This window comes from Apostichopus japonicus, chromosome 16 (genome assembly GCF_037975245.1).
Source record: "Apostichopus japonicus isolate 1M-3 chromosome 16, ASM3797524v1, whole genome shotgun sequence".
Taxonomy (NCBI): Eukaryota; Metazoa; Echinodermata; class Holothuroidea; order Aspidochirotida; family Stichopodidae; genus Apostichopus; species Apostichopus japonicus.
Genome location: NC_092576.1, coordinates 4,550,133 through 4,575,661, shown reverse-complemented (window position 1 = coordinate 4,575,661; position 25,529 = coordinate 4,550,133). Strand labels below are relative to the sequence as shown.

The window sequence follows — 25,529 nt, the reverse complement described above, 5'->3', positions numbered from 1 at the left end:
AGGGTGCATATATGTACTTTATCAATACCGTGTGCGCAATAATACATTTTGTTGTTATAGGGCCAATGAAGCCTACAGTCAACTATTCTTGCTTTATAAAGACGGTTTATTTGAAAAGATCGCACTGCGTTTATGGTAGGCGAGAAATGAAGCTAAAAAAGAGCCGTACATTCACGATGATGCATAAATGAAGGCATGAAAATATTCTTATTCCTGGCATTTGGTGGGGGGGATATGGTGTGTTACATCCCCTCCACCCATTTTCATGGGGGGGATATATCCCCCCCATCCCCCCCAGGATCGCCGCCCATGGAATGAATGACATGTAGACACTTTTTAAATATAAGTATATTACATTGTAAGATCTAGCTCATTCATCATGCGAAGCGGCGCTGCTCTCATATTTATAGATTAAATGTCTTGTTAATTTAACGTTTTGTTTTCCCTTAACGGGACACAAAGTGACCCCAGTCACCATTATTGACCACAGAAATGGAGATAACTGAACCATTCTGCATGTACATAGCTAATAATACAAGACTTGTCGTTTGCTTGATGTAACAGACTTAAACTTTCATCCATTCATGAAGTTTGAAGACTTGATCAAGTCCAGAAATACATGACGTCATTGAGTCACATGCACGTTCTTCATATTTGATGAGTATTTTCTTTATTATTTTGTACAATATATAGTTGTCTGCAATGGATGTATTGTAATTGTCGAATATAAACTGTTTAAACTCCACATAGGAGCTATTGATGCCGTTGGTTTCAGTGTCAACGCTTTTGACATTTTACCGAGAAAATATGAATAGAGAATGTCATAGCTAGAAAAAGTAAAAATGTTTCAGATTATAGTTCATTATATGATATCACAGATTTAAATAATTACAGTTCCCAGACACGACTTCTAAAGTAGGATATCTCGTAAACGGACTAAAGATTGGAGTAATTCTTCACATCAGAGATCTATGCAAAAATGAGAGTTTTTGTGTGCATCTTGTAAAAGAGATATTCATCTTTTTATCATCCATACTGTTTTTGGACATTCTTAGAATATAAAGTGATGGTTCTCTTTTCATCAATGATTTTTTTGTCAAGACAAATATTCGTTAGGTTGTTAGCATTCGTAGCTATATTTTAAACTATGCGACTCGGTGTAAGAATAAATTCATCTACACATATCGCATATGATAGTTCACACTGTCAGATGGAAACCACGTGTCAGTATCTTGTCCCTAAATCGAGAAATCCTTGTTGAACTGTAACCTAATATGACTGCAATCAGTGACTTAACATTCAATTCTTCTAGACTTATTGGATCGATCAAAGAAGATGTTCTGTGATGTCATCATGGCAAATTTGATTTAAAAACTTGATTCTGAGACTGCTACTTATGTTATCTTCTTGTTGATTTATCCAAGACATAAGGTACATTTTAAATGTTTGTACATAATATATAGCTGTGAAAAAACTTGTTATTGTTGGAGTTTCTTGTAAAGGCAACCTTTTGTAGAAACATTATATACATGCGTCGACTATCATGAAGTATATAAGTGAGTAAAATATTTTAAAGAAAAACAAAAACAAAGTCATTTACATATGCATTGCTGGTATGATGTCATCGTTTCATCACTTCCAATTTGTTGCCAGTTGCAAAATATACAAAATATCACCAATTGATTTGAGAAATAAATCTGTGTAATAAATCAAAATGCAGGTGGTTTTGACCGAAAATGCAGAACATGTCTTACAACTTTTGTTATAAGATTTCAGATTCTGACACTGGATTATCTCTTTAAACTGGTTTAATCATCACACGATTATTACCCGGATCAACAATCATAAGAAATGCCTCTCCACCGGAACGGTAGAAGTGTAATCCCCGAACAAAGTTCAAACGTTTACTTCTACTGAAGAAACCACCAACTGGACTTTCTTCAAGAATATACATTTGCTTCTTGTGAGGATTATATTTTACGATGATTTCATACTGATCAACATAACCTTTGGCTCTAAGGGCAACGTAAACATTCCCTTCATCATCTACATCTATTCCCCTACACTGTACGTCGGATCTCCCAGGTACGTCTAACTTAATAACAGTGTTTCGTTCTGTTAGATTAGTTGAATAAATCTCAATTGCGTTTCGAGCAAAATCTGAAACCAAAAGCTCGTTGCTGTTGTGATTTCTTTTAATGTACCAAGGATCGTGCAGATCTTTGTGACGAAACTGACGAATGTACGTGCCATCCCTTTCAAACATTGCTACAGCCGCTGAGCTTTGCTCTCGGCCAGTCAAGACATAGATACAACTTGATTCCGGACAAGACGATATACCAGCAGGACTGGTCATATGTGATTCACCGAAACTGTCAATGTAATTCAAAGATTGATCAAACATCGCCACGCATCCACAAGACTTGTCTGTTACATATAATTTCTTGTCAAGAAAAACGGCAGCAAATGGCCTGAAGCCTTCCTTTTGGTAAACCTTTACCTCTGTTCCTTCCATGTTATATGCCTTGATACCATCGTCCATCAATACGAAAATTTCATTCTGAAACGTTAGCACGTCGTGTGGCTGGTTAATACCTGATATTTCTGTGCATGTTGGTGGTTTGGCAAATCTAAATTGAGTGCCATGTCGAATACTTTCTGAGCACTTGTGTCCCTCATCTGCAGTGCCAATGAAAGAAAATGAATATGATTATGTGTGCATGGATATATAGATTTGCATTTTCCAACACCATTAACAGCCAGAAATAATAACTTGACCATTTGGAAACGACACAAAGCTGGGATCTTATGATGTTGTTTTCTAGTTACAAGTTGATGATACATTGGCAGGGAATTATATAATTGACGAGTTCATAATTATTTATCTTAACTATGTGTTTGAATTAATATACGTAAACAAAAGTTTGCTTCGGTTTTTTTTTTTACACCACCAAGATTTTCTTAAAGAGTCCCACGAGTTGCTCATATGTTTGAATACTGTTTTCAATTTGTTAGCAATTGATGGTGGAATACAGTTGCCATCAAAGATATAAGTTGTGCAAGTGTTTTACTCTCAGTTCCACATCAATTGAAAATGATCCTTTTTGCCTGTATAACAACTATTTACCTGTTATTGCAGAACTTCTTTTCTTTGCCTTCGGTAGATTTTGAAGCTGAAGAATAAAAATAAATATATCAATTACCACGTGACTGCTAACAACGTTACTAGCTCCGAGAATTTTTTTTCGTCTGTAAAATGTGACGATGGTATTAATAAATAAAAATATTAATAACAAATAATTTATAACGTTACGTAATGCTATATTTGAATCAACGAATTAACCCACAATCATCGACGTGCGTAATTTCACTAGGTTTTGAGGGATGATGCGTTTAATTCTTTGATATTTAACTTTTATGCAGACATGCGGATCTTAGGAGTGCGATTGATCCGATGCAGCTGCTACGTCATCGGTTGTTTCATTGACATACATTTAGTATGCTAACAAAGGACTATTCCGTAGATTTATTTACAAAAGAACTTGTCTGCATGTCATTAGGTCAATCACACATTCCCAGAGTATTGCATGGCGAGAATGTGCTTATTTCAATGTTGGTAATAAATGGTTAATGCATCTGGCAAAAGCAAAGTGCATGACATCATCATGGCAATTCAGCGGAGAATTTTGTCAGCTGTGCTAACCATTAAAAATATCAAAACAATCACTATACAAGGAAAATAAAACAGGCATTTAATAGTTAAGCTACATTTTAATTATCAATTTTCAAATTCAACAAAGATCCTTTGTAGGCTGGCTCTGATATAAACAGTCACAATGTGTGTGCCAAGACGGATTACTTTCTTCTCCACCAAGATATGGACAACCTGCGGTGTCCGGCAAGCAATTACATGAACTGTGTACTTCTTGTGATGAATAATTAAACCACAATGACAATTATTGACGTATTTCGCATGTGTGCCAATCATCTGTTCACTGAGCCCAACAAACGTATTGTTCAGGGATAAAGGTACTTGGTAATTACAGTAAGTACAAGCAATGTGAATATGCTTAAAGGTCAACACAACTGGCTAAAATTCCCTTGGCGGGAAAAAAATCTAGAGGACTGTGTTAACTTGATCAGATATAATCTTACTTTGAGTAATGATTTCGATTACAGTTTACCAATTTGTTAAAAAAATATGATGATTAACTGCAAAAAAAAGAACGAAAAAAAGCGCTTTACAAGACGTACTCACCTTACGTTGACCACAAGTCTCTGCTTCTCTCTCAACCAGTTTCCGTGCTTCGTCAAGTGATTGCTTTAGTACTTCAATTGATTGTGTCAGCTCCAGTCGCTTAACAAAATTCCACCAGCTAAGCTTCTTGTACTTTTCTAATTCTGAAATCTTCCTCATAACGTCGCTTTCTGCCTGAATGGCTGCTTGCAGGTCTACAGGAATAGAGAAAAATTAAATAAATTAATAAATCAATGATTGAGTGAATGACGAAATGAATGTGATAAATGAATTGATCATTCAATCAACTAATCAAGATTCGATCAATTAAATAATCGATCATGCAAATTTAACAATATTCCTGTCAGTTGGTGTTTCAGAAGGGATCTTTTGTCATACACTCTAAAATTGTTTTGCAAATAATTGACCAAACATTGGATACGTCGGTTTCCAGCTAAAATTCCGGTAACGAGTTGCTTCTAAACGAGTAAAATTGCATGCGACAGTGTAACCAATTTTTAATTACTTGTCTTAATTAGCCTTACCCTTTATTAATTGGTTAGATAAGTACGTATCCAGTGTTTAGTCAAATGTTTGCCTAGCATTTTGTAGAACGTTGTGATGTTAAGCGGCCGTATTTTACTTCCACCAGATGGAGATTAATCAAGGAGAGAGAATTTCCCAAGGTATTTATTCCATCCAAATTTGAATGCAAGTGTCCACATGCTTATACACTCTCAGCCTTTGACAATAAAATCGGCTTCGTGGGAAACGTTAAAAGCCATGCGGTTGTTATATCGTCAACAACTTTGTCAATTGTTTTCCGTTGAGTAGTTTTTAAAGGACTTAATTACTAGTAGCTCTAATTGTATTGTTTATGCTCCCTTCCCTAGCATGATAACACATTTCATACAGATTACCTGATGGTGGCATATTTACGTCTACGGTCATTTCATCCATTGATTGAATACGGTCGCAGTTCTTTAACAGTTCGTGACGTATGTCCCTCGCTTTTATTCTGTGATGCAGCAAGTCAATTTCGTTAAGTAGTCTGTCGTTCGGGTCCAGTAGCTTTTCATAGTACCTGTGTAAGCTCGATATCTGTGTAACAATACCTACCAGTGCAGCTAGCATTCCTCCAATGCGCTTCCTGTCAAAATGGATTGAGGATCATTAAAACATTGAATAAAAACTTCATTTCGCATAATAGAGACCAAGGAAAACAAGAAGAGAAAAATCAACCGATTTATTCAACTGAAAAGTACCTTGTGGTTAACTTTAATATTAAATATATGGTTAAGTTTCAAAAGTGTATTTCTTGTGAATTAATGTTCCCATGCATGTTATAAAAATTGAGGAATACCAACTCGATTGGGAAATCGTGAATCCCATATGTTAGCAGATGGGCTAAACTTATCTCACTGAAGTAATCATTTAAAACAGTAACCCTCAACAGCTGGCTTAGCATGATTTTGGTGTTTAAGAAAAAACTTACAAACTGATTTCGCACTTTGGTCCAGGTCTAGGACCGCTGAGAGCATTATCGGTATCATTCATTCTTACGATGCTGTTACTTAAAACGAAAGAAAGAAACAATAAAATAATGTAACGTTAAACAGCTGCCGTCGATTGAAAATGAAGTTAATATCATTTCTGGCGCCAATAAAAGTGTAACTACAAGACTAAATTTATATTAAAGCTTATAAAAGCTACCCTGTGTCATTTATTATCTGCTAGATACTGATATCACCATAAAAGTGAAAGAGACACCTTATAGCTGTATTATTTTCGTGACATAAGACTGCCTTTACGAACATTAGCATTTCTACGGGTCTATAAATCATTAAGTTGGTAGTGAAACTTACTGTTACTACGTTTATCTCGACATAAATAGGCATTCACACATTCTACTGAGCGATGATGATATTGAATTAATCCAAGAGAATCAGAAATCACTTGAACAATCGCGTAATGAAAATGGGAACACAATGTTATTTGATAATACAAACGAAACCTCGGCAAACCTCTAGCCGATATACGTCGTTTTTAGTGCCACGTACGTCCTACCCATAGCTTTCTAAGAGATAAAATAAACACAATCTGTACAAAGTTCTATATCAAACCTTGTTCTTAAATGTCATATCGTCAGTGTCAAGAGTGTTATTTGTCAAGTAATAAAAGAATGATCTATGGTTTGCTCAACGTTCAATACTTTATTCATCAATAACACTCGGTACTACAGAAGAACACTATTCATATCACAGCCGTTTGTATGGGAGAGCACTTGGTGAAGTGTCGGAACTAAAACTATTATGTCATTACATTTTTCGAACTATAATTGAAACTTGTGCTACGAATGCATTGTTTTGTGAGGATGTCAAATGATATACTGAAAACATCTCTGTTGGTTGTCAGGTTTCTTTTATTTCTCGTACAATATACAAAGCTAATTACCCTGTGGAAATATAATAGCTGTACGTTGCATTTAGTAACTTGACACAAAAATATTCATTTATCAAACAGGTTATTTATGCAGTTACCTCCCTATAGATGCAAAATCTTACCAACACTAATATTGTAAAAAGAATGTGCAAACGGCAATAAATCAACATACAATTCTAAAATAGCAGTCCACTAAAATCAGAAACTATGCATATCCTCTTATTCTGCATTGGCCAGACAGAATATTCAAACAATAAAAGATAAACTATCCTTCATAACTGATTCCTAAGTGTCCCTTTGGAAGTAACCTTATCAATCCGTTATGTGGGAATAACCCTTGAAGTTACATAATTACAATACACAGATACTAATAATATTTCCTCAAACATAAACAGTTGGATAATGTCTCTCATAGAGTCACGAACTACGGAATACAATCAATTCCAAACATTAGTTGATACTGGTAATTTAAGGTTGATACTCCTGGACATCTCTGGCTTCAAAAGACTAATAAAAGTACAGTCCATTCTTCTAAAAATGGCTCATATGGGTATAAAACCTTCCTCTTAAGCACCATGATCATGGGCATTACTCTAAGATATGAATGGAAATCATTGTTCAGCACATAGCCTAAGCTATAAAAGCCTAACAGGAAATAATAGAACAATGTGGCTTCATACCATAAGATTTCTATCTTCATTATCTCCATAAAGTTAACATGGTCTTGGCTCATGAAAGTTACAAAATGAGGATTTATACATTAACTTACCCCTTATGGCAGTATATCCCATAAACAATACCCTTTACTGCATGAATCTGATGAATTTCTCTGTGAATCTGATGGAATATATCTAGACAAAGGATCTGTTGTGGTCTGCTGCTCTCATTTAAATATAAAGAGTTACTTAAAATACAAAGAGCATGACTGTAGAGACATGTCGTTAATGGCAGGCGCGTATCCAGGATTTTCAAACCCGGGGGGCGCCAATTACTATCTAAGCGGAGCGCCACCATCGGTTGGCGCGCAGCGTACAAGAAAATTTCTTGTTTTGAAACCCCCCAGATCACCGGAAACCGCACTTCTCGGGCTTGAAATGACCAACCAGATGTACACTTTTTGCCTGAGAACCAAGTATTTCCTAATAGTTTTTTTTCCATCCATAACCTTTTTGAAGATTGTCAACCCGGCACACATCATGTTCGACCTGATCGCATCTCCTGTGGGTCTTTGCTTTTGTAGGTGATTCTACGTCGCGGCCCACAATACCCGTCAGCCCCACTTTTCAAGGTTTTGAGCCCCATATTTGTTCAGAATTTGAAAATTCACATTTCTCGTGAATAAACTCACTTCAAAACATACCCATAATGTTGTACAAAATTTCATCTATGGACAACCAATATAGAAAAAACTTCCTTCAACCCCTAACAGACCGGTCAAAATTGCACGAGTAGAGGGAAGTGTGATGTAGAATGTTGGTCAGAAATTTTCTAAAATTCAGACACAGTTAATTTATTGGTGTAGAAATATTAAAACCTGTTATAACGGCTATTATAAAACTTGGTTGAAGGAAATGAAAAAATAGCAGATATTTCCGAAACCGAACACTACACACATAAGCGTAGGAGGCGCGGCGGCAGTGGCGGAGCTAGGGGTATTGGTCAGGAGTGGCGAGAATGGTCTGAAGGGGCGCTTTCGACACTATCTAAGCGGAGCGCCACCACTGGCTGGCGCGTAGCGTACAGAAAGTTTTTGAGTAAAGATACTCCCTAGATCGCCGGAAATGACCCTTTCCGGGCCTGGCTAATTTGCAGATAAACGAAGAATAAGGTGTCATCGCCAAATTACACCAACAAAATGTGACAAATGTCAATAAGTAGATGAGAGCGCAATAAAAAGTCAATAATCACGAATAAGTAAAAAGTGGTAAAGAGCTGAAAAAGGCGCCAGCAGTCCATTTGAGTCCGTCAGGGGGGCATCCGCCCCCTGACCATATGGACGCTCCGCCACTGCGCGGCGGGGTGCAGTCCCTAATTCGCCATTACTAATGTAAAAGAGAGTTTTGACATAATTGGACCTCCATGCTTTTTATACATCTACATGTGACATGTCGTTGTTTACATTAGCATCCCGCGGTATACTGCGCAATTTGAACGGACCGTACGGTACATGATGGCATGCGATGTAATAACCGATGCTTGCTTATATGATATTGACATGAACACGTTGGACGCGCGCTTCGCGCGCGAAAATTTTTGGTTATTTTTTCAGGCAAGTCGGACAGCTTTGAGGCTTTTCATCCTGGAACGCCATTTTCATGCTCACTGATATGATGTGATATCTGCTGTTTGCGTTACAAATTCGAACAGGTGCGTAGCGAGGAATTTGCCAAGGGAGGGGCGAAGCCTGTAGGCAAATTATCTAAGCGTAGCGCCACCATGAGTTGGCGCGAAGCGTACAAGCAAATTTTGGCCGAAAATGTCTCCCAGATCGTCTCCCAGATGTCTCCCAGGAAAATGGAAACGTCAAAAAATGGAGTTGTCAGTGTAAGGGGTAGGGTGAGTCACACTTTTACGAAATCATTGATCCGTCACTGGCTACCCTTCAGCGCTGTAATGATGTCACTGTTCTTCTTTCTCTTCCCGGTGTCTTCGCGTTTTGCTTTTCCTCCCTCTTTTTCTCCTTTTTCTCTCTTTCTTCCTTTTCTTTTCCCTTCCTTCATCTCCTCCTCCCCTTTTTTTCCCCTCTTTTTTCCTTTTTTCTTCTCTTTTTTTCTTTTCTCTTTTTCTTACCCGGGGGGCGCGCGCCCCCAACGCCCCCCCCCTGGATACGCACCTGAATGGTATGGTTGGGAAGGTTAAAATGTTCTCCAACTGGGGTCTCAGTCTTCATGGTGTTGACTGTGGATCTGTGACAATAGAATCGCTTCTTGAGGGTGGTTTTGGTTTCGCCGACATACTGGATGCCGCAAACTCTCCAAGAGATCAGATAGATGACATTGGCGGTTGTGCAAGTGATGTGACCCTTAGTCTTGTGTGTGAGTTGCATGCTGTGGCTGGTGATGGAATTGGATTCAACAATGTGGTGGCTGCAGATGATGCATCTCAAAGTACGATAACATTTGAAAGTACCATGCTGAATGGGTGTAGGGTTAGAAGTTAGAGGTGGAACAGCAGCACGCACAAGAAGGTCTTGTAGGTTGCGTAGTCGTCTGTAGGCGATGGTGGGTTTTTCAGGGACGGCTCGTTGGAGTCTATCTGAAGTGAGGAGAATGTTGTGGTTGTTAGAGGTGATTTTCTGAAAAGGAGGAAGATTTGGGTGGAAAGTAACAACCAGGGGAAGCTTGTTGTCGCAATCTCGTCCCTTTTTGTCCTTCACTGCCAAAGTAGATGATCTGGAAAGTGTGCGGACTCTCTGAATTGCTTCACGCACCCTTCAAGCACTATGGCCCCTTGCAGTACGGTGTTTTTCCAAAGCATCTGTATGGCGAATGAAAGAGGAATTGTTAGAGCAAATGCGACGAAGACGAAGTGCTTGACTGTAGGCAATTCCAGACTTGCAGTGACGGGGATGGCAGCTTGAAGAATGGAGATACTGGTGTGTGCTGTGGGCTTGGTGTATAAGTCTGTAGAGAGAGAACCGTGTTCCTTGCGAACAGTCACATTGAGAAAGTTAACCTGTTGGTGAGAGTACTCAGAGGTGAATTTGATGGTGCTGTGGAAAGAATTGATGTGATTGATGAAGGTGAGCAGGCTATCCTCATCATTGGTCCAAACAAAGAAGATGTTACCAATGTAGCGCCATAAGGGGACGGCAGGGAGATGTACTGAGCATGCGTTCTTCAAGGCTAGACATAAACAGACAAGCAAAGGAAGGAGCGATCCTGGTTCCCATGGCAGTCCCGTGTCTTTGAAGGTTTGGTGAGAACCTGTTGCATGAGAACTTTGATGTCAGAGATGGGTGGACAAGGGTGGACCTTCTTAGATCAGCACACGTGGCTGCGATACCTTCAGCATGAGGGATGTTAGTGTAAAGAGAAGTGACGTCGAAAGTACCGATAATGGATGCACTGGGGATTTGGTTCTTGATATCTTCAAGTTTCCTGAGGAAATCTGGAGTGTCATGGATATAAGAATTAATCTGAGGAACAAGAGGTTTGATGAAGTGGTCCACAAACAAGGATATCTTTTCGATGGGGGACCCATTGCCTGAGATGATAGGCCTACCAGGGGAATTTTGGGCAGGAGATAAAACCTGGCTGCCTTATAACCTGTGGGAGAAAGGAAAGAAACAGCCTTCTTAGAGATCTGGTTCCGCTGGTACATATCAGTGATGGTCTGTTTTATCTTCTGGGAGAAAATAACTGTGGGATCAGAACCAAGAATAGTGTAAATATCACTGTCGGAGAGATGACGTATGGCTTCCTGATGTAATCGATCCTGGATGACAACTGCAGAACCTTTGTCGGCTGGCTTAATGATAATGTCACCGCGAGACATCAGTGGGGAGAGTGCTGTACGCTCATCTCTTGGAAGGTTGTCGTGTGTTCTGCGGAGAGGAGAGTTTGACTGGTTAGTCTCAGAGCTGACGACTTGTGTCGGTAGGCTTCTAAAACAGGGACTCTGTTCTTAGGAGGCATCCAAAAACTTTTCTTGCAGAAGGGTTCCCGTTCAGTTAAGGATCATATAGGAAAAACTCACGAAGGCAAATTCTGCGAAAGAAATGAGTAAGATCTTGGCTCAGTTCCCCTTGGTCAAATGATGGAGGAGTAGGACAGAAGTTGAGTCCTTTGGAGAGAAACCTAAGGTCTGCACTGGGGGAGTAGAAGATAAGTTAACAACTGCAGTTGAGGATGGTGTTTCAGACTCAGGTTGGAGTCTGGGGCCTTCTAAAACGGTTGCAAGAGGTACGTTTGCGTCTTTTCTAAAGGTCAGTCATTTTCTTATTTCTGTGAGTTAAATTTATTTTATTTTGACATTATATAATTAACTAATATAATATATACCTCATTTGAATCCACCTCTTTGAGGCTGAGGGAGAATTATGTTTACATATTTTAACTGAGTGAGTAAATGCTAACCAGATCGATAAAGAGTGACATAGCTAGCGCTGTTGCTGGTAACAACTTGGTTCGATATTATTTAAATATTTCTTGAACCAGCAACTTGATTCGATGTTATTTAAATATTTCTTGAACTAGCAACTTGGTTTGATGTAATTTAATATTTCTTGACTTAGCAACTTGGTTCGATATCATTTAAATATTTCTTGAACTAGTAACTTGGTTCAATAACATTTAAATAGTTCTTGAACTAGCAACTTGGTTTGATATTATTTAAATATTTCTTGAACCAGTAACTTGGTTTAATGTCATTCAAATATTTCTTGAACTAGCAACTATATTCGATATCATTTAAATATTTCTTGAACTAGCAACTTGGTTCTATATCATTTAAATATTTCTTGAACTAGCAACTTGGTTTGATGTTATTGAAATTGTTCTTGAACTAGCAACTTGGTTCGATATTATTTAAATATTTCGTGAACCAGTAAAATGTCATTTAAATATTTCTTGAATGTTCGTCTAGGTTTGATGTAACTTAAATATTTCTTGAAGTAGCAACTTGGTTCGATATCATAGTATATATTTCTTGAACCAGGAACTTGGTTTGATGTCATTTAAATATTTCTTGAAGTAGCAACTTGGTTCGATCTCATAATAAATATTTATTGAACCAATAACTTGGTTCGATGTCATTTAAATATTTCTTGAACCAGCAACTTGGTTCGATATCATTTAAATATTTCTGAAACTATATATGGTCCTTACTTGTCAAAAACTCAGAGGTGGTTGGCAAATAGGAACTGTAATCATCAATTTTGGGCAGATGAACAACCTTGAAACTTTTCTATAATTAAAAGGGTTTTTTTTATTTAGTTTTTTCATTAGGCTTTTGTTTAATCTAAATTATCTACAGTACCCAGGTTAAGAAGGTCACTGCTGTTTATTGGTCTTCACAGCATTGGTTACTACTATAGTCAAGGCCAAACCATTAATAAACTAGCGTTCTTGCGAACACCACTCCTATCTTACACCGCTTATTAAAATGGCAATTTACATTAAAACGCATTAATTTCACAATTTAGATGCAAATGACGTTTATTTCCAATTCTGTATATTCGAGTATTTAACACCACTTTTTATTTTATCTGGTAAATGTTGCTATTTTGTACAACTATTATATTAATTTCCATGTTTAAAGTCAAACATGACTAGATGGTCAGCTTTGGACAGAGCTTGCATAAATTGTATTTATTTCTATGATAAAAGTCATACATGACTAGATGGTTCGCTTGTGGGTGGAGCTTGCATAAACTGTCTTTATTTCTATGGTTAAAGTCTCAATGTGTGTTTGCCAAATGTTAACTTCGACCTTTCCAGCTTACTGCCCTAAAATCTAAGTGAAAATAACAACGTTCTATGTAATTTTCATATTAATAATCATTATTTTTATTGAGTTATCTGTCGTTAAAACATTTTACATATTTAAAGTCATACATAATTAGATTGTCAGTTCGTGGACATAGCTTGCATGAATTGTATTTATTTCTATGTTTGAAGTCATACATGACTAGATGGTCAGCTTGTGGGTGGAGCTTGCATAAATAGTATTTAGTTCTATGTTTAAAGTCATTCATAACAATATATCGTAAGTGAAAAATGTTGTGGTCCAAATAACAACACACGAACAAGATAAAACCCAAACGATTTTTCAATGTGAAACACAAACTGAATCCTTTTATTATATCAATCATAAAAGTGAAACAATGGTATGAGTAGGAAGAGAACAACCTAACCTGGCTAAGACACCTCACTGTTAATATCACTTTGTCAAGAAAAGTGAAATCACAGAGCATACAATACTTGTCAAAACTTTTGTAGTAAAGTGATGAGTAGACTAATGCTATTTGGAAAGCCATGATATCTAGGAGTTGGGTGAGGTGTGGGGGGTAGGGGGCTTCGACAAGGCTGTTCCAAGGGACTTTAAGTATAGTTCCAGCAGATAAATATAAGTAATATAAGTAAATATATATCCCTTATGTCATGACTGTATCTGTTTTGTTTCTATTACCTGTCACCATTTGAATATTAATAAATACATTCCACATTATAAATAAGATGACAATAATATTTTGTATTCATTTTGCTGACCTTTGAATTTATATCTATGCCTAATTTTATGGTTCGTTGTATAGTTTTGGTGTACTGATGTAGGATATTATGTTCTTCGATACTTTTTCCTTTTCTTTAATGGTCAAATCTAGTCACTCCATCAGGTTGTATCGAAACTGAATTAAATCCCAGCATAAAGGTCAGGGAATTATTTAGTTTTCAAAGCTTGTATAGCAGAGGTGAAAGCTCTGAATTCTGTCTCTTATACAATATTATTGTTCCTGTGTAAAAGAAAAACAACTGCAACACATCTTTGGACTTGTCTAGCAATCTGACCATTTTGTATAGCTCCAAATATGCTAGAAGCCCAATAATGGTGGCCACTCATCCTCCCCATTCAACAAGCATATAACATCATTGCAAGGCATGCCTCCTCAATATAATTCTCCAATTGTAACAGCTGACTTGAATGTCTGGTAATAATCCTGAAAGTCAGAACTACAAGAAATGAACCATCACACTGATCCTCTGGGTCTAACTGCAACGGTTGGGCTCACAACTGAGTTTGAAATTTCTTTGAGGCTGAAAAGGAAGAGGGGAGGGGGGGGGTTGGGGGCATGCAATGCTTCCTATGGACCTGTGCCTGTCCACCACAGATCATAATCAGGACCATTGAATGGCCATCTCGGGATACACGCTCATTCTGATATCGATTCTTCTTCTTCTTTTTCTTCATCTGAATCAAACTCAACGTTTTCATCTCTTATCCACTTACCAGAAGGATCATGAATCCAACCAGCGCTGTTGAAGAAACCATTATAAACTGTGAGTAAATATCCACGAAAAGACTCCGAGCACTGCTCGCATTGTTTGGTTATCTAACAACTAAATAAACTAAATAATTGTAAATATCCATGAAAAGACTCGGAGCACTTTTCGTATTGTTTGGTGATCTAACAACTAAATAACTAAATAAACTTAATAATTGTCAATATCCAAGACTCTGGGCACTGCTCGCATTGTTTGGTTATCTAATAATTAAATAACTAAATAAACAAAATATAAACTAAATAATTGTTAATATCCACGAAAAGACATTAATAAAGTTCTTTATAACTAAATCAACTAAATAATTGTAAATATCCAAGACTCTTAGCACTGCTATCATTATTTGGTTCTCTAACAACTGAATAACTAAATAATTGTAGATATCCACAAATGACTTGGAGCACTGCTCTCATTGTTTGGTTATCTAATAACTAAATCAACTATATAATTTTGTAAATGTCCATGAAAAGACTTGGAGCACTGCTCTCAATGTTTGCTTATCTAACAACTAAAGAAAACTAAAACTAAATAAACTAATTAATTGTAAATATCTAAAACTCAGAGCACTGCTATCATTGTTTTGTTATCTAACAACTAAATAAATGTAAATATCCACGAAAGACTTGGAGCGGAAGCAGGTCACTTCGCCGAACAACCATTTCGCCCAACTGCCATTTCGCCCAACAACCATTTCGCCCAACCAGCCTGGTCATTTCGCCCAACCAGCCTGGTCATTTCGCCCAACCAGCCTGGTTATTTCGCCCAACCAGCCTGGTCATTTCGCCCAACCTTGATTAAATATTATACTTCAAAATGAAACGTTCGGGAATTGAACTAGAGAAATAGAAACAGTCATATTATTCCACACCGATTACCCTTTGTTTGTATAATAATATAACTTCCATTGTATGCATAACCGCCTAAAGTAGTGTAATACTACAACCCAAAATAAATCAAATTGAACTAGTGAAATAGAAACGGTGATATTATTCCACACCGATTCCCTTTGTTTGTATAATAATATAACTTCCATTGTATGCGTAACCGCCTAAAGTAGTGTAATCCTCCCATTATACCCGAAAAAACTGCTCAGACTCTGATCGATATCGAGCGGACCTCACTTTATTTACCTACCACGAAGTAACATTTATAACCCAATTTAAATCAAATTGAACTAGTGAAATAGAAAAAGTACTATCATTCTGACTGAATATTATTAAAAAAAATGTTGGCCGAAATGTTCATGCTGGTTGGGCGAAACGACCATGCTGGTTGGGCGAAACGACCATGCTGGTTGGGCGAAACGACCATGCTGGTTGGGCGAAATGACCATGTTGGTTGGGCGAAATGACCAGGCTGGTTGGGCGAAATGGCAGTTGGGCGAAATGGTTGTTGGGCAAAGTGACCAGAAAGCCTTGAAGCACTGCTCTCATTGTTCAGTTATCTAATAACTAAATCAACTAAAAATCAACTAAATAATTGTTAATATCCACGAAAAGACTTGGAGCCCTGCTCTCAATGTTTGGTTATCTAATAACTAAATAAAACTAAAAACTAAATAAAGTAAATAATTGTAAATATCTAAGACTCGGAGCACTGCTATCATTGTTAGGTTATCAGTTATAACACTTCAAGTCTTGTGCCTCAAGAATGTTGGGATGAGTCTTTGCCAATGATAAATATTGCCGAATCTAAATGCTAATGAGACAGTAATTTGTAAGTAATTTGAAACTACACTCATGAACACAAAAACAGGACATTTTACAAATAACATCAACATGATTTTACAATAGATAATGTCATTGTATGTAGCTTGAAAATATGTTAGATCTCTGGTATGATCCTTTAAGCCTGATCTGATAGTGACCTAGATAACCTCAGAGCAAGTCTCAATGCTAATGTTAATAAATTGTTTTATAAATTCTAATGAAACAACTTAAATATGTCCTGTTTATTTCATACTGACAACAGAGCACCTGTTCATTGCATCTCATACAATTTGTCCTTGGTAAATTTGTATAAATTTGCTTTGTAAAAATGTTATTTCAGGCACTGTTTTTGCTATTAAATTAATTTCTCAAAAGTTATAAGTGCTACTGTACATTCATGCTGGGCTGCTGGCCAATTATTAAGGTCTACAACATATCAACTGTCAATTTGATATCATCCTTCCAATCACTAACCTGGTCAGATCCAAGTGTCGTTCTAACTCTCTCTTCCTCTCCTCCGAATACTTGGATGTTCTGCTCGACACGACAGCCACTTTTGCTTTCTTCGTCGCATCATTGTTATTTTTTGTGACAATGTTGTCAACTGTTCCGTCTGTTGTAATCCCCTTAGGAAGTTTCTGTTTCAACGATGAGGTAGTGGCATGAATATTCATAAAAGCAAACTTCACCGATGGACCAGATCTGTTCGGCTTCCCTATGGATTTCTTTTGCCCGTTTTTGGATGACCCATCCAGTTGATGGGATGAAGGTTCAGAAAGTGGTTTTTCTACTTGATTTGCACCAATTCTATCAATTTGTAACTTTCCTTGATATTTACTCATATCCACCTTTGTCTCCTGTTTCTGACGATGGAGTCTTTCCTCCATGAGATGGCATATCTGGGTATCCATAGTTGTTTCATCCATTTCTCTTTTATCACACTTATAATCCTGCTTCTTCTGTAACCGTTCAAAATCATGTTTACTATTCGAGTTTCCCATCGCTACCGATGGCACGTTATCCCCGATGCCCGTTTTCACATCTCTCTTAGATTTATTCCCAGCATCTGCCTTCACACATCTCCCACGTCCGTGCGCAATATCGACTCTTTCATCTTTAGCTTTATCATTCATCTTTTCACATGTTCTTGTTTCAGGTTCCGTGGGCGGATATTCTGATATTAACTGTTGATGGTGTCTTTCCCAGCTGTGTATCTTTCCATCGTTGAAGTCTGTCTCGTTTGGATAATATTCCGCCTCCTCTTTCTTCTGAGAGTTAACATTTTGAATGGGACTTGTTGACAAATCATCATTTTTTAGACCAGTTTCATCCTCATATTTCCTTTTCCTTGAGGCTTCAGCTATGTGGTTTGTTTCTGCACTGTTCTGATCATTAGTACATTTTCTCCTCTTAGATACATATGGCTTTAAAACAAAAGGAGTCTCAGAAACTAATTCTGTATCGTGCACTGCCGAGACATCTTCGGTGATATGTGACGCCAAATTTGGACTGCGATGTGCCTTTATAGATGAGCTTTGACCTTTGTCAGAAGAACCAGCAGTAGGCTCTCTCAGAGGAACATTGTTGGTGAGAAAGTTCTGAGTATACTCGAAGAAGCCTTTCTTGTTCGAACGTTTGGTTTTGAAACTGGAGAGAGATTATCAAGAGAGTGAAAAAAAAAAATTGTAAATTGAACAGGCTAGGATATAATCAGGGTTGACTCAGATAAATAAAACACATTTACAGGACTGATCTATTGCTATGTTGTAGCTTATCTCTACAATATAAGGTTGCATTCCATGCAACACTGTCACAGGCATACAGAGTGTCCTGTAATATAAACATAGTAAACATATTGTCACATAGGTATAGTGCTGAGCTTACTGTCACATATAGGAATCTACCTCTTACTGTCTAAAGGCACACCAAGCTTTCTGTCACATATAGGAATCCAAAGGTAACTGTCATATAGGCAAACCAAGCTTACTGTCACATATCGATACAAAGGTAACTGTGCTATATATAGGCATATCAAGCTTACTGTCACATATCGATACAAAGGTAACTGTGCTATATATAGGCATATCAAGCTTACTGTCACATATATTGATACAAAGGTAACTGCCATATAGGCATACCAAGCTTACTGTCACATACATCGATACAAAGGTAACTGCTATATAGGCATACCAAGCTTACTGTCACATACATCGATACAAAGGTAACTGCTATATAGGCATACCAAGCTTACTGTCACATATATTGATACAAAGGTAACTGCCATATAGGCATACCAAGCTTACTGTCACATATATCGATACAAAGGTAACTGCTATATAGGCATACCAAGATTACTGTCACATATATCAATACAAAGGTAACTGCCATAGAGGCATACCAAGCTTACTGTCACATATATCAATACAAAGGTAACTGCTATATAGGCATACCAAGCTTACTGTCACATATATCAATACAAAGGTAACTGCCATACATGTAGGCATACAAGGCTAACTGTCACATAAAGGAATCTAAAGTTAACTGCCATATAGGCATACCAAGCTTACTGTCATATAGGCATACCAAGCTTATTCTCACATATATGGATACAAAGGTAACTGTCACATGAGCATACCGAGCTTACTGTCACATATATGACATATATGTCACATTATGTCACATATGTCACATTACTGTCACTGAGCTCTGTCAAATAGTTATACTGTCATAGGCATACTATAACATATACACATACTGTCACAGGATGACAGTCACATACCAGTATTTAGCATACTGTCAAGTCCATACACTGGCAATGGCAGTGTACTACCTACTGTATATATGGCTCCCAGCATTCTCGGCACCCTATGAAAATGTGATATTAATTAGCATACCGTGACAAAAGTGGAATACGTACTCTTGTGTAGCATTGTGACCGCTCTGGGCACCAGATGAAATTGGATTATAAGGAGCGTACCGCAACAATGCATTGTGGGAAGCTTTCCTTGTCTGCACAAGTAGCGGTGCCTAGTGACAAATGTAAAATGAAGAGGCGATCAACTCATGTGGAGTTTTCAATCAAACTATAGAGAATATGCAAATAATAAGTGCTACAGCATATATTATGTGCAACCTATCTAGAAAAATGAAGTATCCAATGAGGCAGATTCCAAGAAAATTTGAAAACTTAATGAAAAGCAACGTAACGTAACAGACTTGAGGCGATTCTTGGACACATCACACACGCCTACGGAACTTGTATAGGCCCCTCATCCTCATACCATGTTTGCATTGTGAAGACAGGAATTTTCCAAATATTGCGATCTTTTGCATCTGGCAACAACCGAATTGGTGATGTCATCAAGGCATTTCAGCTGAATATTTCTTTGTATTTCTTAATAATTTATTCATCAAAATTTAACCAAAGAGGAACATGATATCTTTGTATACAAATTAGATACATTTTGGTGAAATTCTAAGTAGTACACAGAACTTTTGACAGCTAAGCAAATTAGATTTCAAATGTATCAGGTTTCAGGGATAAATCAACAAGAACATTTTGAGAGTGGAAGCAAAGCTTTTGAAGAGCAAATTTGCTCAGATGACATCACAGACTCCCTACTATGATCCAACTTCCTAGAGTAGTTGAAGGTTTAGCCAGTCAAAATAGCTTACCTTCAATCAACCATATCTCCAGTTAGGGGCCAGACATTGAGATGGGGTGTCCAACTAGCAGTGTGGAATGTTTTCCTTGTCAATGTTTAAATTTCACATTGCTTGTCACCAACAAATTCTTTGAAGAGAATAATTTTGTGCCATATTTGTTCATACACAGGCAACCAGTGCACATTTCCTACGTTAAGCATGACACGGTTAATTTGTAAAGAACATGTATTGACTGTTTGGGTGAGGTCTCCTTCCAGTACGTGTCCTTACCTTTTTCCCTTTTTAGGAAAGGTCAACCCAGGGTCCCCTTATACTTAATTTACGACAGGGGTCAACGTCATCAGTTGTAAACAAAATTGCATAAAAATAGCTAAGACATATATCACAAAGCATTAAACAATTCGTAAATAATTTCTCAAACATTTTTTTCTGCAGTACAGTAACTTTACCTCGGCTATAGTCTCATTATCATTGTTGCCATGGAGATTAGCATCTTGCCTCTTCTTTTCTACCAGTTGATGGAACTCTCTCTTCTTCCTAAAGAAACGCTCTTCAACTGAAAGCGGAGAAACAAAAATGAAGGAGTCACTACTCGGTACTAAAAAGATTCTTGAGGTTGCACACTACTAATGACATCAGAAGAAAAGATATGAACATTTCAATAAAAGTAACAGAATAGTGCATTCTGTCCAGGCATTCACATCATTGTAGGCCTACTGTACTTTCATTTAGGAAGTGGAAATTTAAGGGATGGGGGGGGGGCAGCCATCTGCCCACACCCCACAGGAAAAATGTGAGATACGTTTGAAAATATTTCATCTTCATTGAAAAAGGCAAAAAACTAAAATTTGTACAAATGACCAACTTTATTTCAACATTTTAATGAGAATAATGAGAAGTAAATATGAAAAGTAAATTATTCCCTCAGTGTGTTAACTGTTGAAGAAGCTATTAAGCTATTGTAAAGATAATTGTTTTATGAAACCTTGATAAAACTATTATTAGTAAACAGGAAATTTCAGTTAAGGCATTTCCTGCGACTTCCTGAAACCTCGAACTTGAGTGATATTAAAGAATACCATCTAATCTACTGATTATAGATGCATTCGACTACAAAGCATCCTCTCGGTGGTTGCAAGAAAGTCCTATATTTTCGAATACATGTCACAATCTCACAAACTGGGTTTATACACATTCATAACTTGATTCTATATGGATTTCCCAAGTCCACGCAAACACAAAACTAATCACACAGCTGCTTAAAGCAATTTTAATGTCAACATTCTACTTACCATCAACACACCATCTTTTTATTACAACAAAGTGTAAAGCTTTTACTGTACCGCCAAACTTTGAGTTAAAGTTAGTTGATGCAGTTCATTTAATACAATGTACAGTACTTTCATTTGGGATGATATCATTGTTGATTCAAGTTAATTTCAGTCAATACAGAGTAAATAATACCTAATGATAATTGGCATTTAGTGTTATAAATAAAATAAAAGATGATTTAAACTGAAGAAGATGGATTAATAAATCAGGAAGATGCTTAATTCTCCTCACATGACTTGTGCCTTTTCCCTCCTCTGTGGACACACAGCATTTCAATGGTATCCAATACTGGGCATCTGGGGCACACCAAACAAGCAAATCTGTTTAAAAATGAAACAACATAATTGAACTGTAATGACATGAACTGAATAGTGAACTTCACAGTATAGCAGATGCAACTTGAGTAAAGAATTTTCAAAGATGGTGGGAAAAGTTCAATTGGGTAACTTGTAATGCACAGTTTCTAAACTCAATTTGTAATGAATAAGCCAACAGTAGTTAACACTCCTTAAGAATAGTAGATCTACTCTATTTGTACCATAATTTAAATGCTAGATGGATTGTTACTCTTTGTTATGTTTGTACCTTGCAAATATACTGTATCTTGTAGCTTATTGTGTACAGTAGTATTACATTATTACACCCTCATTGCACCATCAAGTTATATGTACAGTACTTTGCATATCATATCCTGTAGTTTATTGTGTTGTATTAAATAACACCTTCATTGCAGCATGTAGTTAAATGTTCTCTTACATATACTGTTTCTTGTAGCTAATTGTGAAGTATTACATAACACCCTCATTGCACCATGACGTTATGTGTACAGTACTTTGAATATATATCCTGCAGTTTATTATAGTAAATATATTATAACACCTTTATTGCAGCATGTAGTAAGAGTATCTTACATGTACTGTATCATGTAGCTTATTGTGAAGTATTACATAATTACACCCTCATAGCACCTTGAAGTTATGTGTACAGTACTTTGCATATATAGATACTATATCCTGTAGTTTGTTAATTTGTGTAGTAATATGTGACACCCTCATTGCACCATTTAGTTCTGTAGAATCCTTGGTGTACAGTGCTATCTTGTAGTTTTATTGTGTAGTAATATGTGACACCCTCATTGCACCATGTACAGTAGTTCTGTATAATTCTAGGTGTACAATGCCAGCTAGAGTTACGGCAATTGTTCCTGTACTGTACTGACTCACTAGGTGTGGTTACTGACATTAACTTTCTAGCCATGCCCTATACTCACATTGTACTGTAATTGCTGTGTGATCTGCCCAGGTCATAAGTATCTTCAATATATACCTTGTTATAATACATGTTGATAAACAAATATAACAGCATTTGCCTTCAGAGTTATTCTCTTTGTGTTTCTCCCTTGCCCACTGGGTCCCTTAAAATAACAACACACAGCTGTACTCAACTAGCTGGCAAGTGCCTTTTTTATATAGAAATTATTAATTAAGTCCTTCTAAATGTTCCTTGTAAAATGGAGCAATTAAAAGATTTATGCTGGTTTTAAGTTTCCATATCTTAAAACATTGTATCATGATGTCTAGTAAGAAGAACCATTAAATTGCCATGACAACGTAATTCAGACTGTATGAAATCTTTACTCACCTTCCATTTTTGGTCAGGTTTGCCTCATCCTCTGGGATATCCTGAGAGAGAAGTTCCTCTACTCTTCTTTTCTGGATATATAGCAATTCAATTGATGAAAATAAAAGAATTGAAGATATTAACACATATATATACTGGTCAGCACGTGATGTTGCTTCCACCTACTTGAGAATTAGCATTACCTTCAAACTATGCGCTGATACACAATAAACATGCCTTCTGATGGATATCGTCCCCACAACTGGGTATTTAATGCAGGATTCCCCTGTTGTCATGCATGGATATGTTACAGACATCTATGACATATGATTATGACAAGTTTCTGCATGTCATGAAGAATGTTTTATGTTTGTGGAAAATCCTGCAGGTTACATTAAATATTGATGTTCATAAAACTGACCATTGTGCGTGGTTAATAACATGAAACTGGACATAATCCTTAGTTACTGTAAAGAAATTGTACAACTTTGATTGCAAGCAGTGGTACAGCAAATGAGTGTAAATATATTAATAATGTTACCTAACCTACAGTTGGTGTTATGTCACAGAACACCTGACATACTGTTACCTAACCTACAGTTGGTGTTACACTGAACCATGGGCAGCGATCATGGGGGGACGGGGGGGGGGGGACATGTCCCCCCAATATTTTAGGTGGGGGGATATAGTATCTAATATCCCCCCCCCCATAATTTGGTGGCATACTTTTTCTTTGTGGCTAGAAGAGCATATTTGTTTATGATATCGCTAACTAGTAATTTCAAAATAGAAAATGCTTAGAAGCAACTTACAAGGCCTGGGAAGTGCCATTTCCAGCAATCTGGGAGGCATTTTCGGCCAAAATTTGCTTTTACGCTTCGCCCCAACTCATGGTGGCGCCACACTTAGATAGTTTGACTACAAGCTTTGCCCCTCCCTTGGCAAATTTCTCGCTATGCGCATGTCTAACTGTGTCACAATTTGTTACTAAATATCACCAAAAAACGACACTTTCACCGAGAGTAGTTTTTACTTATTTTTCGAATGAATTAGCTAGACGGACCATGGGCGCAGGTCTATTAATGGGGACAGTGGGACGCATCCCTACCAACTTTTTCAGTTGTGGGAACATGATATACAGTGTCCCCACCAATTTGTCTTGACGAAACGCTGCATTGCAAATTTCCCTGTATTGAACTTTGGCGCAGTTTGATCCAGCATTGTGCAAATGACATGCAGCAGTTCTCACTTAATTACATTTATCCACAGTTGTTAAATTTTGGAAGGAAATCGCATTTATGGCAGTCTATAATTGTTTTCTGGGAGAGGACCCAGACCCATCGTATACAAAAGTCTACTTGGATTATTTGTCCCCTGATTTTTTTTTTCTGCAGACGTCCATGTGTTCCACCAACTTTAATTTGTAAGCCATGAGATCTCAGGTTTGGAGCATTAATGGGTCTGGGAAGTGTTATTTCGGGCGATCTGGGAGGTATATTTGCCCAAAACAAATCTTGTACGCTACGCGCGAACCAATGGTCGCGCTCCGCTTAGATAATATCAGAGAACAGATACGCCTCCCCACCATTATCCAAGACTGATCTGCGCCCATGATGCGAACCGCATCCATAATGAAATTGGGTATACAAATCACGAAGCGCGTGAACAATTTTGGGGTTGTAGTTGATATGCGCCTGCACCCAAGCAAATATACCCCCCAACATTTGAAACAAATAGCCGCCCCTGCACTGAACTACTGTCATACTGTTACCTAACCTACAGTTGGTGTGACAACACCTGTACCATATTAAGTACTGAGCAGTCAATACTGCAGTATGTATATAGTAACTATAAGCTCACAATAAGGTATCCAGGTGTGTAATACTATGTACACTGTCGCGCCTACAGTGTCAGTATCGTGGATATTGGAGTCAGTTAGTCTAAGTACAAACCAAGCGTTCCGCAATTTATAAATTATTTTGGGAGTAAATTCAAAGGGTACCATGGAATGACGCATGTGATTAAACCAGAGTATGAGCATGAAATCCGGTGTCCAGAAGAGTGGCCAAAAGACCAGGAGACTCCTGGTAAAATCGGGAGAGCTGACAGATCTACGGATGTCTGGCCAACATAGTTTGAAACTTCACAATACAGTACTAGTAATTAATGTACCTTGGAAGTTGACACTGGCAGTCACCTGCATGACAACAGTCAAGCCTGCCCATAGAAAATCAGTCCTCCCCAAATTCACTAATAATAACCCCCCTCCTCACACTTTTAAATGTTCTACCTTCACAAGATTGATGGTTGAGATATCATCACTCTCTCTCTTAAAGGACATGGTTTTGTTAATCTTCTTCGTTTCACTGATCACCGATTTGTCTTAACTACATACTATAGCCTATCAAGGTTTAGGCCAGAGTACGTCGGCTTCCTCATATCTGTACAGTATGTTTCTGTGTAGTATCTACAATCAACTACACATAGGCACAGTGCCCATGCGTGATCACAATGTAGCAGCCG

The 25,529-nt window shown here is 37.5% G+C and overlaps 2 protein-coding genes across 2 annotated transcripts; both read right to left on the bottom strand.

Annotated features, from left to right (window-relative positions):
* Positions 1-318: 318 nt before the first annotated feature.
* On the bottom strand, positions 319-7,601 carry LOC139983120 (uncharacterized). The gene is made up of 6 exons (XM_071996484.1): positions 7,449-7,601; positions 5,733-5,810; positions 5,158-5,387; positions 4,259-4,452; positions 3,128-3,173; positions 319-2,679 (listed from the first exon to the last, which is right to left on the bottom strand). Exons 2-6 carry the CDS (start codon positions 5,792-5,794, stop codon positions 1,799-1,801), a joined length of 1,413 nt encoding a protein of 470 aa, XP_071852585.1. The 5' UTR covers positions 5,795-5,810; positions 7,449-7,601; the 3' UTR covers positions 319-1,798.
* Positions 7,602-13,309: 5,708 nt separating this feature from the next.
* LOC139983118 (uncharacterized) lies at positions 13,310-25,503 on the bottom strand. The gene is made up of 7 exons (XM_071996482.1): positions 25,297-25,503; positions 23,028-23,098; positions 21,618-21,706; positions 20,504-20,610; positions 19,306-19,415; positions 16,863-18,035; positions 13,310-14,652 (listed from the first exon to the last, which is right to left on the bottom strand). Exons 1-7 carry the CDS (start codon positions 25,345-25,347, stop codon positions 14,550-14,552), a joined length of 1,704 nt encoding a protein of 567 aa, XP_071852583.1. The 5' UTR covers positions 25,348-25,503; the 3' UTR covers positions 13,310-14,549.
* Between the last annotated feature and the right edge of the window lie 26 nt (positions 25,504-25,529).